The sequence below is a fragment of the Gobio gobio genome (genome assembly GCF_949357685.1).
Source record: "Gobio gobio genome assembly, chromosome: 4".
Taxonomy (NCBI): Eukaryota; Metazoa; Chordata; class Actinopteri; order Cypriniformes; family Gobionidae; genus Gobio; species Gobio gobio.
This window is the reverse complement of record NC_137100.1, coordinates 31,325,815-31,342,236: the sequence shown is the minus strand read 5'-3', so window position 1 is coordinate 31,342,236 and position 16,422 is coordinate 31,325,815. Positions and strand designations below refer to the sequence as shown.

At 38.5% G+C, this 16,422-nt stretch overlaps 1 protein-coding gene across 1 annotated transcript in view; it reads left to right on the top strand.

Annotated features, from left to right (window-relative positions):
- The window catches only part of LOC307125965 (uncharacterized protein), a 52,724-nt gene that overhangs the window by 15,438 nt on the left and 20,864 nt on the right, over window positions 1-16,422 (top strand). Inside the window, exon 2 of the mRNA XM_079816239.1 lies at window positions 15,446-15,501. Coding sequence (XP_079672365.1) covers window positions 15,446-15,501 — 56 coding nt within the window. The remainder of the gene's footprint in view (window positions 1-15,445; window positions 15,502-16,422) is intronic.

Below are 16,422 nucleotides of genomic sequence, written 5' to 3'. Positions count from 1 at the left end.
GTTCAAAAGTTTGGGGTCAGTAAGATTTTTTTTATATAATTGTTTTGTATTTAAATATTTTTGAATGTGATGGCAAAGCTGAATATTCAGCAGTGATTTCTCCTGTCTTCAGTGTCACATGATCCTTCAGAAATCATGTTAATAATATGCTGATATATTGCTCAAGAAACATTTCTTATTATCAATGTTGAAAGCAGTTGTGCTGCTGAGTAATATTCTTTAATGAATAGAATGGTATTTTTGAACGGTAGTGTATTCTTGCCAAAGATTTAAGCACTGATGTTCTATTGTGGAAACATTTACATTCTTCAATAATGCCGCCTTCAGTTTGTGTCCCAAATTATACAGACGCTCCTTTCAAGGTGGTGAATGACATGGTGCAGATTGAGGTGTGCTTTTACAAGGAGGTCTTTATCACGCCCCCTAATGACTCACAGTAGCTTTTTACCTAAGGAGGTTGTGTTGTTTGCAGCTCAATCTAACATGTGTGCTTTTAACAACTGAGCTTGTTATATCAATGCTCAACGTATTGTAAGTGGACTCACGCTGTTTGCAGGCTTCCTCTCTGCTGCTTTGAAGTTATGGCTTTGACTAGCTCAAAACAAATGGAGAAAAGGAGTCTGTTCCAGCGAAGAAATACCTAATACCAGTTGGGACACATTTGAGCCTTTTTATGTGGCTTTAGTCTAGTCTAATAAATTATATTTCTTCGTTTTATTTTTAATGTTATTTGTGTTGACAAAATTAAGACCTTCATTTTATCTTGAGATTGGTAGTGGATAAACATTATGCTGGTGGCATAGTATGAAGGTGAAAATAGGCAAGTTTGTGGTGCTTTGGGTTTACACAACACAAGATTGGCTCTGTCTGAGGCCTTTAATCACCTCAGAATTGGAAACTTGCACAGGGAAGAATAAATCAACAAACGGCCTGCATACCTAAAGACTCCCACAAAGTAATGAGAACAGCTCTAACACAGCCATAGATCCAGCGTAAGCTAAGGTTATCTCATCCATCACCTCACATAACCTGAAAGAGCATGAGGTTTTGCCAGTCTAAGTGTATTATTGGAGATTATACTAAGACGAAATACAAAAGACAGGGCTTAATCTACAAGCAGTGCAACATTGTCAGTGGTTGTTTTTGAGTTAGGAGTCGGACACAGGTGACTGGGTATCCCAGAACTGGCAGTTCTCCATTGCAAGTAGGTATAATTCCAATAAAGCCGGTGTTTTGATTCAAGCCTTTGCGGTTGATAGGTGTCTGTTAGCATGAATCACAAGAATGAGATTGAGATTAATTGATGAACATCTACAGAATGAGATGCAGTTCTACTAAAAAAAGGAAGATCTTAGATAAGGTAAACATTTGTGGAACGTTTGTGAATTGTTAAGAATCACAGAATGTTTGCACTGTATATTATGTCACTGTTATCACTCGTGCCAATTATTACCTCTTTGTGCCAATAGACTAAAGTTGCTGACACCTCTCTTAAGAAACTATTGGGAGTTAGAGTGAGGAAAAACAAAACAAAATGAAGAATGTTTATGCGTTGTTGATTGTGTGAGGGATGCAAGACTGTGTGTACATGAGCGAGGGTCTGTGTTCCAGTAGCTGTGTGGGACAGACGCAGGAAATGCCAGAGTTGTCCCAGAGGAGTATTTTGTTGTAGAGGCCATTGGCTAAACTCACCCTGTCCGGTTAGTGACCGAAGGCTGCAGACTTGTCAGAAACGTTTCGAAGAAAGCTAAATAGTTGTAATGAGTTTACTTTGGCTTTAAATTTCCAAATAGTGCAGACACCGTCCTTGCAGAAAATATGTCTTCCCAAGTCTTCCCTCTTGGAATACAATTCAAACACTGTTATGTGTTGTAACATTCAAAAAACAGCGAACAAACCCTCACAGAGTAAAAATAGCTAACAGAAGTCTATATGACAATTAATCCTGCTATTTCTGTCGTATTCCTGTAGCTCAAGCTGTAAAGAATGGCGTGAGTTAAAATTCCAGGGAATGCATGAAGTGATGAACTGTACCTTGCCTTGGTTGCTTTGGATAAAATGCAATCCAAATGCTTAAATGTAAATGTTTGTTTCGCTACAGCTGGTAGGCTTGAGCCCATAGTCCTTGTTATTTACTGAGAAGGAGAAATTTAAAGGAGGATTTAAATGATTCCAGTGTAATTGTCTGGGAAAAGCATTTGAAATATTATATATAATTATAGTAGTTTCTTCCAGCTAAGCTTCAGCAGCCATCATTACATATTGATTATGGCCATCAAATTATGACCAATGAATTGGGCTTAAAGCCGCTCTACAATAAATAACAACAGCTTGAAAAGGTTACAGAGTTTCAGACTTTGGAGGTCAGCAGTAGATTTCCTTTAAAGGGTAATGGCAGCATTGTTGATGGAAAAATAGGAAGTCAGTTCCTGTGGTTCTGATAAGAGTCATAGTAACCTTTTTGGCCGTGATGCCTTGATGAAAAGATCCATCATCTCAAATGGACTTCCTGCACAGATGAAGGTTGTGGAGAAATAATAGAACCCATTTAAGAGAAGAATAGAGTGAAACGTCACTGTCTCACTTAAACAGACTGGATGTATGAGTCTGGATTGCCCAGCTTGTTTTCAGTGGATATCTATTTATATCGCAGCTAACCTATAAGGTTACCTATGAATGGCTGCTACAGTTCCTGTTCGTAGATTTGGGTTACATAGTAGGGTTCATATAACACAGTATAGTTACTTGAGTAATATGAAGGTTTAATCAAGGCTGAAACACTAGATGTATTGTTCCTGTTTTTGTGTTTGTTCAGGCTTTATCATGCTAGTTGGAAGCACAGACCTGGACACACCTGTTGACTCACAACTGTGAATATTGCACATAATCAAGTTTTTCTGACCAGTTTTGCTTGTGAGTCACAGTCTTATTGCTAATTAGCAAAACAATCCGATTTTCAATGGCGAAAAGCCTGACTGCAACAGCTATTGTGTAAAATCCTTGGACCTACGGTAAATTGTTACATTCCACTTCACAGGCTGTTGAAATACTTCATATTGCCTCATTTCATAGAACTTACCCCATGTATGCTTAATCAGACAACATGTTGTCATGTAAATGCTTTAAACAGTCTACTCTTTCTGGCCAAGGTCATTAATTAAACCCAATGAACAAAATTTTTTGCCAGTGCATGTAAACACATTTACCAATGTTTTAATGGCAATCACTGTGCGCATATCTAAGTTTTAACATAAGAACCAGAAAAAAAAAAGAAAAAAAAACTGTTTTAAAATCTCATGCACACTGCTCAAGTAATTTTTGTTTTGTGGAGAGCAGGGCGAGGCTGAGAGCCGTGAGAGCGGGTGAGGTGAGAGCAAGACGAGGGAAGTCCAGGCCTGGTCCTCTCTCGTCTTGCACTATCGCCGCTCCTCCTTTAATTCTTCCAGATCTCTTTCCTTGAGACTTGAGACCGGTGTGGCAAGCAGGACGAGGCAGAGAGCCGTGAGAGCAGGCCACTGCGTGCCACACCGGTCCACATTGTTGTTTTACAATGAACTGATTTTTTAAAAAGTTGTCAACATTTGGTTGTGCATGTAAACGCAGTTATTTTATTTCAGTATAGCCCTTTTCACACAGGGAATTCCAGAAAATAAACGGATAATGTGTCCCGTGATCATTTGATTTTGGTTCATTCACTGGCAGTGATTTTCCGGAATCTGTGTGTGCGTTCACACACACATCCCGTAAAGATCCCGCAAAGACACCTGACATCGATGTGACGTAAAATGTCTTTGCAGCTTCTTAAGTTTGCTTATGATCTGCGATTTCTCTCTCGAGAAACCATGCTCGTGCATTTTTTTTCCCCCATTCGATCATAAACTAGAACACTAAGCTGGCGAACAATCTCAGCTTCAGCGTCATCACTACGGCACAGCCCTTTACACCATTGATCCTGCCTTTTGTTTACACAGGGCGCGATCCGGGACTGGTCCCGGCAATGTTACTAGGTCCCCATTCCGGGATCGATCCCGGAATCAATCCAAACCAAATAAAATCAATCAAACCAAAGGATGTGTTCACACAGAAGGCACTCTGACAATTTTATGGCAATTGTCCGGGATCAACTTGCTGTGTGAAAAGGGCTTATGTCATATTTGTTTAGCTGTTTGGCAGAACAGAAATGTCTAATTCCAGAGTTTTTTTCATGCCCATTTACCTTTCATTATGACATGTAACTGGCATCTGATTCTGCACTATGACTTCACATCCTTGATATACAAGATACAAGTCTTTCTCCCCCTCTCATACTTGCACAACATTTAATTTTGCAACCATATATCACATTTGCATGCCAACCTCCTCCGTCTGTTTTCTTTTCCCATCCCCCATCCTCTTAAATTCAGTCCCCCATACTTCTTTTCATTTTCCCATCCTCCCTCCTCTCTCCTTCGCTATTTATGGTCAATTCTTCCACTCCATCCTTTTGTTTTCTACCAGTGTCTCTCTCTCAGGAAATCCAGACGCTTTCATTCCTCTTCCTACTCCTCAAATAGTTGCCATTAGCGCAAAATTGGCACCCAGGGGCTGATCCTCTGTACAAGGAGAAGCAGCATTAGTTACACTCTCACTTTGAGGTCTTATAAAGCTTCGATAACTCCATACAAGCAGTAAATTTACTTTAATAGCTACTATTATTATTATTATACATCTTCATTATACTCATGTCCCTGAGTTTAGGTCTACATTTCAGGTCTCATTTTAGTGTGCCGAGCTATTTGTCTGTGCCTGTTCCAGATGTCAATGTGCTCAAGTTGTTTTTTACTTTCTGCAAAGTTTGTTAGAGAGCCCATCATCCAGACTGGAATAGGTCTGCCAGGCCACTGTATGGTCCTTCAATGGCCATAATGATCCTGAGGCATTTTCTCAGAAGCAGGGCTTTTCTCCTACTTGGTATTGATTTGCGCATGCCATATTTGGTACAAAATATCCCTTTCATCAAATTTGGATATATTAAACTGTAATCTGTGGTTCAGCACAAGCAAATGCACATCATGTTGTTGCACATTCAATGCCTCAGGCCAACTATCTGCAAGCTTGGGCAAACCCTTTTCCTCCATATTTCTGCCATGAGCGGGGATGTTTTGTCTGCTTAGATTTATATAGCCACTTTTCAGAACACCTGGACAGAGTAAAAACCTGGTCCTATCAGCCTATAATGAGCAGTGAACGTTTTTTACATATGTAAATAATACCTGCTGCCATTTCTACCAGTGATTTCAGTATAGTGACTTTTGGACCCGTTGGTTTTACGTGTCTGCTTTGAATTTATGATCGTTTTTAAACAGGCCCAGGAATATTAGTGAGCCAAATAGTACAGCCAAAAAGCCAGATTTGTAGACACTAAAGCTGAACTGGCAAGGAACTATTAGTCATTTAGTAAGTTCAGACTAAGGGGTCTAAGGGGTTTTCTGGAACAGTAAAATATGCCACAGATGACACTTGACACTTTTCATACCGTTTTTAGGAGAAAACGGTTTCCTCTGTGCCAGTTGGTTTCACAACCAGGTAGGTAAAACTCTTCCAGCCCCTCTTCTCTCTTGAGCCACTGATTTTGCTGAATGCTCTTCTGCACAGCTGTTTTCCAGCTTTACGCACTACAGATGGAATGTGGCCATCTTAGGCAAGGTGGACATCCAAGTAGATTTGGTTTGAGAGTTTATTGTAAGTTTATCAACATCGGTTTCAGAGAACAGATGTAGTCAGATGTTAGAGACAATATTTAGCTTAACACTTTGATATTGGGTAAAGGGGATAAAATATTTTTGCCTAATTTTAAGTGGAATAAGTAGTATTCAGTTCATATTTCGTGTGCTTTTGGAAAGTCTTGGATGTCAAATGCTAGAGTGATGGAATGACTTCATTTCATGTGGTTGTTCATGTTCTAGTGAGATGTCACAAATCACTCCTGTCTTTGCGGGAACTATATAAATACCAGTGGTCATGTCTGTACGTGTAGACATGGGAGAATGAGTAATCAATAAAGAGTAATATCTTTAACAGCCATCTACCATTGCTCTTTATTAGGATTAGAGCACATGAATGTTGTTGACCACTTATTGAGATCAAAAACTAACAGGAAAATCTCAGACATATCTTGACTTAAACTCTTGTATACAGGGTGTATACAACAATTAAACATATCACTAGATCAGTGTTTCCCAACCTTTTTTTGCCATGGCACAGTTTTGATCAATAAAGAATCCCATGGCATACCACTGTGCACTAAAATATAACAAAATTGCACAACATGCATTGCTTAAATTGCATATTAAAATTGGATATGCTAGTAAAAGTAGTACTCACAATTAAGTTGAAACTTGAGCTTAAATCAGGTAGAAACATAATTAGGGTCATATTAGGTAGCTATGATGATGTTAGTGATGATAAAACAACACATTTACATATATTCGTTGTCAGGCAGAAACTCATATTTTTTTTAATTAATTTAACACTGTCATCTAAAGTTGGTATTGTTGCTTCATATATGGCTAGACACTTGCTTGTGTCATTATAATATTAACATGTTATAAAAATAAATAAATACATTGTATTAAATACATTGCATTATATTTTCATTAACTTAAAGGATAAAGTTTATTATAGTTATATGGGCGGCATTGGGCACTCAGTTTTTCTTGTTGAATACATTTGGCCAAAATCTCAAAAAATCGCAAAAAAGATTTGCACTGGATATTTAAAACAGTATATTTGCTTCAACTAGATGGCAAAGACTAAGACTCGTCTTTGCTCTTTAAATACAAAAAAAAAACATTAAAGGGGGTATCACACAGTTAATGTCAATCTTGAGTACCTATAGAGTAGGGCTGTACGATTAATCAAAAAATAATCGAACCTCAGAATCGAACCTCAGAACCTCTAACTGACGTATTTTTCCCATGTTGGTTATTTCGGTTTTAGTCACGTGACTCCGCCCCGTCAGTCACATCAAGTGCAGTTTGCAGGCACACAGAGAGATGCAGGAGCAGTTATCTTTGTTTATAGATGCCCAGAATCACTATAGTAACGGCATGTTTTACACAGTTTATACAGGTCAGTTAATTGCCGTTCTTATAGCCTACGCGCTGCCACACACATACACACACAGACGGCGCACGCAAGCCCCGAAGCCAGATCGTTTTCACTTTCGTCCTCATAAAGTTTGTCAAGTAAATGCGTTTAAAGGCTTGAACATTTAAAGCTATTATTATAAAGCACTATTCAAAAACAACAATACGGAAAACGTATCCGTTCAGTGCTCAGCTTTTTTCTGTGACACAGAGAGCCGTGTCGCGTCTCTGACAACGCGCGCGCCCTGAAGGAAGACCTCTTTCACCTGCGTCCTCACAAAGCTTTGTCATTTGTATTTTTTAAGGCCTGCCAGTTTGAACATTAAAGCGATTTTAGACTATCAGATGTGTATTATGTTGAACTAATGCCTGTAATATTTGTAACAAATGAACACTCAGACAGAAGTTTGCACATCACGTGAAGATCGCACGCAGAGAGCAGCGCAGAAACGCAGTGTCAACGCTGTCCTGTGACTAAAGTAAAGTCACTAAAGTAGCTTAGAAACTCAATCGTTATAGGTATATATTTTAATACCTTTGAAGTAAGTACAAACCACTGATTCATAATTAATAGAGACGGTATGAGTAATTCACACACACAATCGCTCCCTCATTAATGTATTCAAATAAATGTAATGTAGGCCTACTGTGCTAATTTATCTGTATCTGATGTACAACAAGCAGAAATCTGCCCCATAGACAATAACTGCTGAAAGTGAACCGTTTCCTTCAAGTATTTTAAAATCACAAAGAAATGCACTTTTTCATTAGAAAAAAAAAATCCACCTTTTAATAGTAGAAAATATTTACAGTAAAAACATTATCAGGAACTTACTCAAAACCCTTATGGGGACAAAAAATGGAAAGCAAAAAAAAAAGAGCAAAATATTCGTTCATTAATCGTAAACGAGGTAAAATGTTCAATTAATCGAGGTTTTTATTTTTGGTCAAATCGTTACAGCTACTACACTCACCTAAAGGATTATTAGGAACACCTGTTAAATTTCTCATTAATGCAATTATCTAATCAACCAATTACATGGCAGTTGCTTCAATGCATTTAGGGGTGTGGTCCTGGTCAAGACAATCTCCTGAACTCCAAACTGAATGTCAGAATGGGAAAGAAAGGTGATTTTAAGCAATTTTGAGCGTGGCATGGTTGTTGGTGCCAGACGGGCCGGTCTGAGTATTTCACAATCTGCTCAGTAACTGGGATTTTCACGCACAACCATTTATAGGGTTTACAAAAAAGGGTGTGAAAAGGGAAAAACATCCAGTATGCGGCAGTCCTGTGGGCGAAAATGCCTTGTTGATGCTAGAGGTCAGCTGACTGATTCAAGCTGATAGAAGAGCAACTTTGACTGAAATAACCACTCGTTACAACCGAGGTATGCAGCAAAGCATTTGTGAAGCCACAACACGCACAACATTGAGGCGGATGGGCTACAACAGCAGAAGACCCCACCGGGTACCACTCATCTCCACTACAAATAGGAAAAAGAGGCTACAATTTGCACGAGCTCACCAAAATTGGACAGTTGAAGACTGGAAAAATGTTGCCTGGTCTGATGAGTCTTGATTTCTGTTGAGACATTCAGATGGTAGAGTCAGAATTTGGCGTAAACAGAATGAGAACATGGATCCATCATGCCTTGTTACCACTGTGCAGGCTGGTGGTGGTGGTGTATTGGTGTGGGGGATGTTTTCTTGGCACACTTTAGGCCCCTTAGTGCAAATTGGGCATCGTTTAAATGCCACGGCCTACCTGAGCATTGTTTCTGACCATGTCCATCCCTTTATGACCACCATGTACCCATCCTCTGATGGCTACTTCCAGCAGGATAATGCACCATGTCACAAAGCTCGAATCATTTCAAATTGGTTTCTTGAACATGACAATGAGTTCACTGTACTAAAATGGCCCCCACAGTCACCAGATCTCAACCCAATAGAGCATCTTTGGGATGTGGTGGAACGGGAGCTTCGTGCCCTGGATGTGCATCCCACAAATCTCCATCAACTGAAGATGCTATCCTATCGATATGGGCCAACATTTCTAAAGAATGCTTTCAGCACCTTGTTGAATAAATGCCACGTAGAATTAAGGCAGTTCTGAAGGCGAAAGGGGGTCAAACACAGTATTAGTATGGTGTTCCTAATAATCCTTTAGGTGAGTGTATAGAGTAGTATTGGATCCTTCATATCTCCGAAAAGTCTTTAATTTGATCATATTTATAAAAGAAAGATGCGCTGTACCGAGTCTTTCCGAATAAAACCGAGCAGCTGGAGGCGTATCGTGTGGGCGGAGCTAAAAAGTCAGGAGCGCGCACAGCTATTGCGTTGAGAGCGTCTGAAAGCTGTGACATCCTTGAAAAACTTGGAATATTTTTTTGTCTTAAATAAATGATGGCTATTAATAAGATTCAGTCATACATATATGATCCAGAATCAGAATCCAGAGAATCCAGAATCAGAGGCTGAAATTGAAGAGGAGCAGCAGAAACAATGAAGTAAGCAGGATTTGATGGCCGCATTCCTAAACTCATAAAATGCAATTCATTGTGGAAGTAATCCAAGTATTCAGAATTCGTTACTCAGATTGAGTAACGCAACGGAATACGTTACAAATAAAAAAAATTTGGCCATGTATTCTGTAATGAAATACGTTTTGAAAGTATCCTTCCCAACACTGGTCGTATTTCCTCTCGAAGTTGCCACCACTTTTCGGCATGTTTTACACAGTAGCCCCTACCTGTGTTTGTAACGCGTCATCTCTCCTAAATCTAAAATAATTCCATATAGCTGAAGTGCTGTTCTTTTTCACCACAAGGTCCTCGACAGCCACCACAGTTTCCTCGTTCTTCTCTCCTTCGTTCGCCATCGTATTTGCTGACGGCACAGTGTCACAACTAAATTGACACCTCACAAATCAATCTGAGCGTAACTGACACTTCCTGGGGCTTCACCCGATTGGCCAAATAGCATGAATGTGCCAACCATGTCTTCAGGGCTAAACGTGATAGGTCAAACGTTTATTACATGTGCTTGGCTCATGTAATAAACTGTTTTCCCTTATTCATCGTGTCAGGCTGTCTGTTGCGATGTGTTCATCGCGCAAGTTCATATCGCGATGGCGATGAAAATTCGATGTATTGTTCATCCCTAATCCGGACTCGAACTGGGCTTTGTTTATAAAACAATCATTGCCGAAATGTAGGGAACAAACTGAACAGGGTTGTCTTGCCCAGACAACCAAAAAACACGCTTCTTTGGTGACATTGTTGATTTTGTGAAGTCCTGTGACCTGTGCAGCCCAGCCGACAACTTCCCTGAAGCCGAGCAAAGTGTGTTGTTGGGCATGCTTTCGCTCTCTCGCTCTGGTCGAATTGTGCGCGTGAGAAGTGCCCGTACAAGGAAATTCTGCCCTTGTTGACGTCACGCAGACCCATACTCGAAAAAAAAAACTTTCCGAAACTTGTGAGAAACCGGAATGAGTATTTTTGGCCCAGAAATACTCCATCAAACGTCCAACTTATTTTTTTAAACTTTGTCCATGTATTGCATGGGTATCCAAGTCTTTATGCATGAAATAGCATTAGACCCTCCTTTAACCATAAGAAAGCACTGTACTTACTCAAGTATCAGTTCTTTATTTACCATTGCATTGCAAACAAGCAGCGCCTTTACTGTCACTTATGGACAGTTTATTGCATCTCTGCTGAATAAATATATATAAATATAAATATTAATTTAAAAAAAACTTATTGACCCAAAAATTTTGAACAGGAGTGTACCTTTACATTTATTGAACTATACTATTTTGAACATTTCCCATACAAATGTGCCATTGCAAATATTTTTTTAATTGTGACACAAGCACCTACAAGAAACTGTGTCTTAAAATGGCCTTCCCATGTTTCCTCTCTCTTTCCTTTCTCCTTTGTGCTGCCTTTCCAAACCTCGTCCACCCTCATTTGTTTATGACCTGTATTTCTCTCTTTCTCCCTCCATTCCTCATTCTCTGTTCTTGAGCTCATAGCTGGCTGGACTGCAGAACAGGGCTGCTTGTGTTTTTCTCATCAGACTCTTGACACAGGAAGTGTGTATGTGTGAGGTGAGGACGGTCCAGACGACTTCCAGACAACACCTCTCTCCACTAACTACAGACGGCAGGAAACGTCTAGTGCAGCGTTAGATTTGATTTCAAGAAAAGCATGGAGAAGTTTTTTTTTAAGCATTAGTTGAGTTCGTTTTTTAATATACAGTCATGTCACACTATTGTTTATGCAGTATTCTTGCTCTCAGTTGCATGTTGTTCCTCCTATGATTCTTCAGCTTTGTTTTTAGCATTTTACAGACAAGCTCTTTTAAATAAAGTTCAGACCAACTCAGTCTAGTCCTGCAGGATTAGTTTTGATAAAACAATTTTGGGTTCCCCAAAGACCCTTTTTGTGAACAGTTTTTTTTTTTTTTTTTTAATAATCTGAAGAACTATTTTCCATAGAACCTTTTACAATGTAAAGCTTTCATGGAGAAACTTTGTTTTTAAGATTATATTTGTAGGGAAGAAAAGACGATCGCAACATCCATTTCATAATGACTTTAAAAACTGGTGAATAAGACGTAGACTTTTGCCCTGAAATACTGCCTACAAAAAGTGTCTTAGTTTAGTGAATTCTCCCCATTGTCAACAAAGGATTACTGCATCATGCAAGTACGTGGAATTTTTGAGACGGTTCATGTGAAAAGTGAAATGACGAGAACAAAAGCCATCCTTTCAGTTCATGCAAAACAACTGTAGCTGCATGTGTACTTTACCTCAATAGGGTACGTCATAGACGCCATGGAGATGCAATCCATGCCTGAAAGACAATGAGTGAAGTGCTGACTGTTTGTGCTATGTCAATGAGAATGTGTGTGGTCCTTACTGCATAGATAAAACAGTTATATACTGTACTTTCCACTGAGATGAATGTTTAAAACACAATGATTGCAGCATGATGTGATTTGACCCTTAGATGAACCAATTAGCCACAGGACAACATGCGTTGAAAGTGACCAGATACACGAAGGACTTGTGCATGCGGCGGAGGTGTGCTGCTAAATGAAATGCACATTTGTTTATTGTAATGCACTGAAGCATAATTTTGTAGTGTTGTTTGATCTAAGCACCAGCTGTCATTATGAGTGAACCCATTTTTCTTGCTTAATTGGAATTGATTCTAGCTGGATTCATTGCACAACAAGCTTTATAGCCTAAAGAAAATCCTCCCCTCATTTTTAACTCTTTGGAAAGGCCACACCCACTCAGAATGAAAATGTCTGTCAACTCTGCGACATATTAGAAGATTTATGAGGAAAACCTTTTATTAGCATCCGTGTTGGCAAGCTTTCCTTCATGATATACTTGTGTCATGTTACCCTAACAGACTCTGATCCCCCATTACCCTCACTCCCTCTGCCTTTATATTCCCATGCTGGTGGAAGGATCCGGAACAATAATGTCACAACATGCTAATTACAGACTGATTGGTAGGTTGGTTTGGTTGAACACAGACTATGATGAGGGGAAACAGGCTGTTGTTGTAGCTCTGAGTCAAAAGCCCAGAGGTCACAATCTGGGAGGCTTCCAGAGATCAGAAGCTTTGAGGACAATAGGGACATGATGACAACAGGCTGGTGTAGATTATCCTCATTCAGTGTATATTCCAGGGGACAGAGGAAGGGGATTCTCTATAAGATGAACTGGGGGGAAATGGTGTAGGATTCACTTTGAAGCAATGTTCACTCAGAAATTGCTAATACAGTTCACACATAATGAAAAGAAACCGCAAGCAACACATTGAAAAAAATGTGACATTTTGATGAAATAGTGTATTTTGTAAAATAGTATTTTCTTGTAAAACATACTCCAACAATCTGTATTTAAAACTTTGAAAAAATATTAGACAGTGTAAATACTACGTAGCCAGATCAAATTCATTTAACCTGAATTTTGCCAGTTATTTAGAGCAATTAGCCAGTTAAATATTTAACAAATATTAGTTAAATATTCGCTTAACTTCTGTTAAAGATACTCATCTTTTTTATAGTCACTTTTTTGATGCATAAATCTTGTAATATGTCATTTTAATTTAGAATCAATATTTATTATGCATTATTTAATAATCAAGCAGTTATTTACTTTAAAGTTTAATGTTGAATATTTACTATTAATTGAGAAGTACTTGATAGCTAAACATCATTATTTTAATATAAATGGTTAATATTTATATTAACTTTTTTAATTAAAGTTTGTTCAACAGCAAAATATATTTAAGCCATTAATATGCTTAAATAATATATTTATAATAGTGCTGGGCAATCGATTGATCGCGATTAATACTGTATATATATTTAAATAACTGATCTTATATATAAATATAAATATTTGTATATATAAGAATAGCATATTTTTCTGAAATATATACATGCACGTGTGTGTAATTACATAATAATTATACACAGACACATTATTATTTAAACACAAACTTTTTATTTTGGATTCGATTAATCACGATTAATCAATTGCCCAGCGCTAATTTAAAATATGTATTCTTACTATTTACATTATAAATATTATTTATAACTCTCCACAAATGAGGCATCCAAGGGAGGAGATTTCATAAATTAACACATAATAAGTGTATTGTGGAAGTAAGAGAGGCATGAGAAACGATTAAATGTGCCCAGCTCTTACTGGACCATTTTGATCCATGAGCCAGGATGTTATTATATACAATTATAGGATTTACTTGACATTTTAGTACATTTGACTAATTCTTAGAAAAGACCAAAAGTTTTCCCAGAGATTAACCTGTTAATGATGTTACTCAGCTGTGATGTACCTGCCACAGCAAGTTTGACAGAAAACCAACTGATAGATTTACAGACTCTAGCCCATTCATTTCACCTGACGTCCAAAGAAAAAAGTACACAACAGTAAACCGGGGCGTTTTAGTTTCGTAATATTGAAACTGTATATTCTTGAGACTAGAAGCTCACGTTGAGAGACTTCAGTGATTCATTTTTTTCCCTCCTTCTTCAGGGAGAGGCTGAAACTGTCATGAAATTTTGCTATCAGAATATGCCTAAATTTATTTATTGTGTTTTGAATGGGATTTGAACACCATATGGAAGTGTCTTCGAGTGGCAGTTTTATCAGCTGCCATTTCAAACAAGAAGTCTCACAACTGCTCACTTTGAGGGTTCCACCAAAATGACTGTCACAGAAGGGAACACTTCCAAAAACATTTCAGGCTGTGATCCCCATTCCCAGAGCCTTTCAGAAGTTTCACTAATAGTTACCCTTAAGCAGGGAAACTGGGTATGGGTCATCCCAACGAATGCAGTGTTGTACTTTAATTGCACTCAATCTCAAGTCTTATGAATCTCACAAACCGAGTGCCCCACCTGCATTTCACTATTTGCTTTGGTGTGGCCGGGTGGCCCTGATACAAACTCCATTAGTTGTTCTCAGCCTCAGTTCCAAGTTATAGTCCCAGTGCAGCCTATGAATGATACATAACCACAGACAGCTGTGACCCGGGTTCAAATGCTGTTTTGCTATTTCATACACTACAATTACACTTGTTATTAAAACTAGTAGCCCCATAGAACATTGGGTATCAAGTCCTGACTTGAGCCTCAAAATTAGAGCTTCACTAACAATGTGAGAAATCATAGGCAACGACAGCGGGCATCTACTCCGATTGATGTCGACTCTGAGGGACTTTTGCTGCAAATCAGAAAACTAAACATCAAGAGCAGTAATAAAGGAAGAGGGATAGAGATGATTCATGTCAGCTCTTCTGTGAGAACATTTGGTATATGCATTACTCCACAAGGCCTGGTGGTTTACCGGGGTCAGTGCTGGGTATGCAATATGTGGAGCATTCTGGGATGGCGTGAACGTGTAGGTTAAACGCATGGACAATGCACACATGGTCCTCATGCCTAAGCCCACTTACTGCATTTTAAGATGACGTAAGTGAGGATGTGGTGTTGATTATGTTTGGCTGAGGAATGCAAGGAGGGCCCATGATCTGTTTCAGACTGTGCAAGGTCGGGGGTCTCTACTATTGATATATTGACTTTTCACTTGCCTCATCTTGAATTGCTATCAGCACGACCTTGATATGATCTGTTTCAAGGCATTGTTAAAATCTGGTTTCAACAAATCTTGTAACTTGAGTCTATCACAGTTTCTGAAATGTGGTCTTCTGTTTTTACTCCCGTGTAATAGACAGTACTGATGTATTTCTCTCTGTCTTTTTCAGGGCTTTATTTACATATGAGGGAGTGACCAACAATCTTAAACTCACTGATTCAGGAGGTAAGACTAACCTTGACTCCTCTTTCTTTTTGTGTTTTTTAAAATATATTTTTTTACCAATGCTCAATAAAGCACAAGTCAGTGTGCTTTTTTTGTTGAAAAACATTCAATTAATGAACTACACTGCATAATGCTAAAAAGATTTTCACTAATTTGAGAAAGTTCCACGGACACTGGAATAACAGCAAAAGAGCTCCACAGTGGCCATCCACTCCAATCAAGCATTGCAGACATAATCAAATAGATTAGAATACTATTTATAATAATTATATTGCATTCCACTGACTTGTTGTCCCAAAGTTTTATTGTCATTGTTTCCACAACCATGGAAAACCTGTAAATATCAGGAAATTTTTACAATTATTTTAGGTTTGGAAAAGTCAAGGAAATTAATAAAATATTAAAATCAGTGTTATAAATCGCATAATCGCATATAAAACAAACAGCATAATATTTGTATGCATAGTTTAATACTAAGAGCCAAAGTGCTGATCACACAGAGTACTTTTTGCGTTTAAAAACATTAGATGCAGTAGAATGGGAATCCCCCCACACACACACAAAAAGTCTCGAGACATGTTTTTTAGAAGTTGAACTCTTTCTAAACATGTGGAGTACAACGGTCAAAGATGTCCATCTAGCGCATGTTTTAGAAAACAATGGAAATTATAGTTTTGACTTTGAACCAAGATCTTCTCTGCATTGACCGTCTCTATTTCTGCAATGTTTTGAATGAACAATGCAGCAGCGCCACATATAGTCGGTTCAACTGGATAGGCTAACAAAATCATTAAAACACAACAACGACTCTTACATCATCGCAGCGCATCTCGTGCACCACTAATAAGGCTGCCTGACGCACCAGGCCCAACTTAAATAATGTCCTAAGCATGTGCACTCAGTTTTTGAAATTCCTATGGA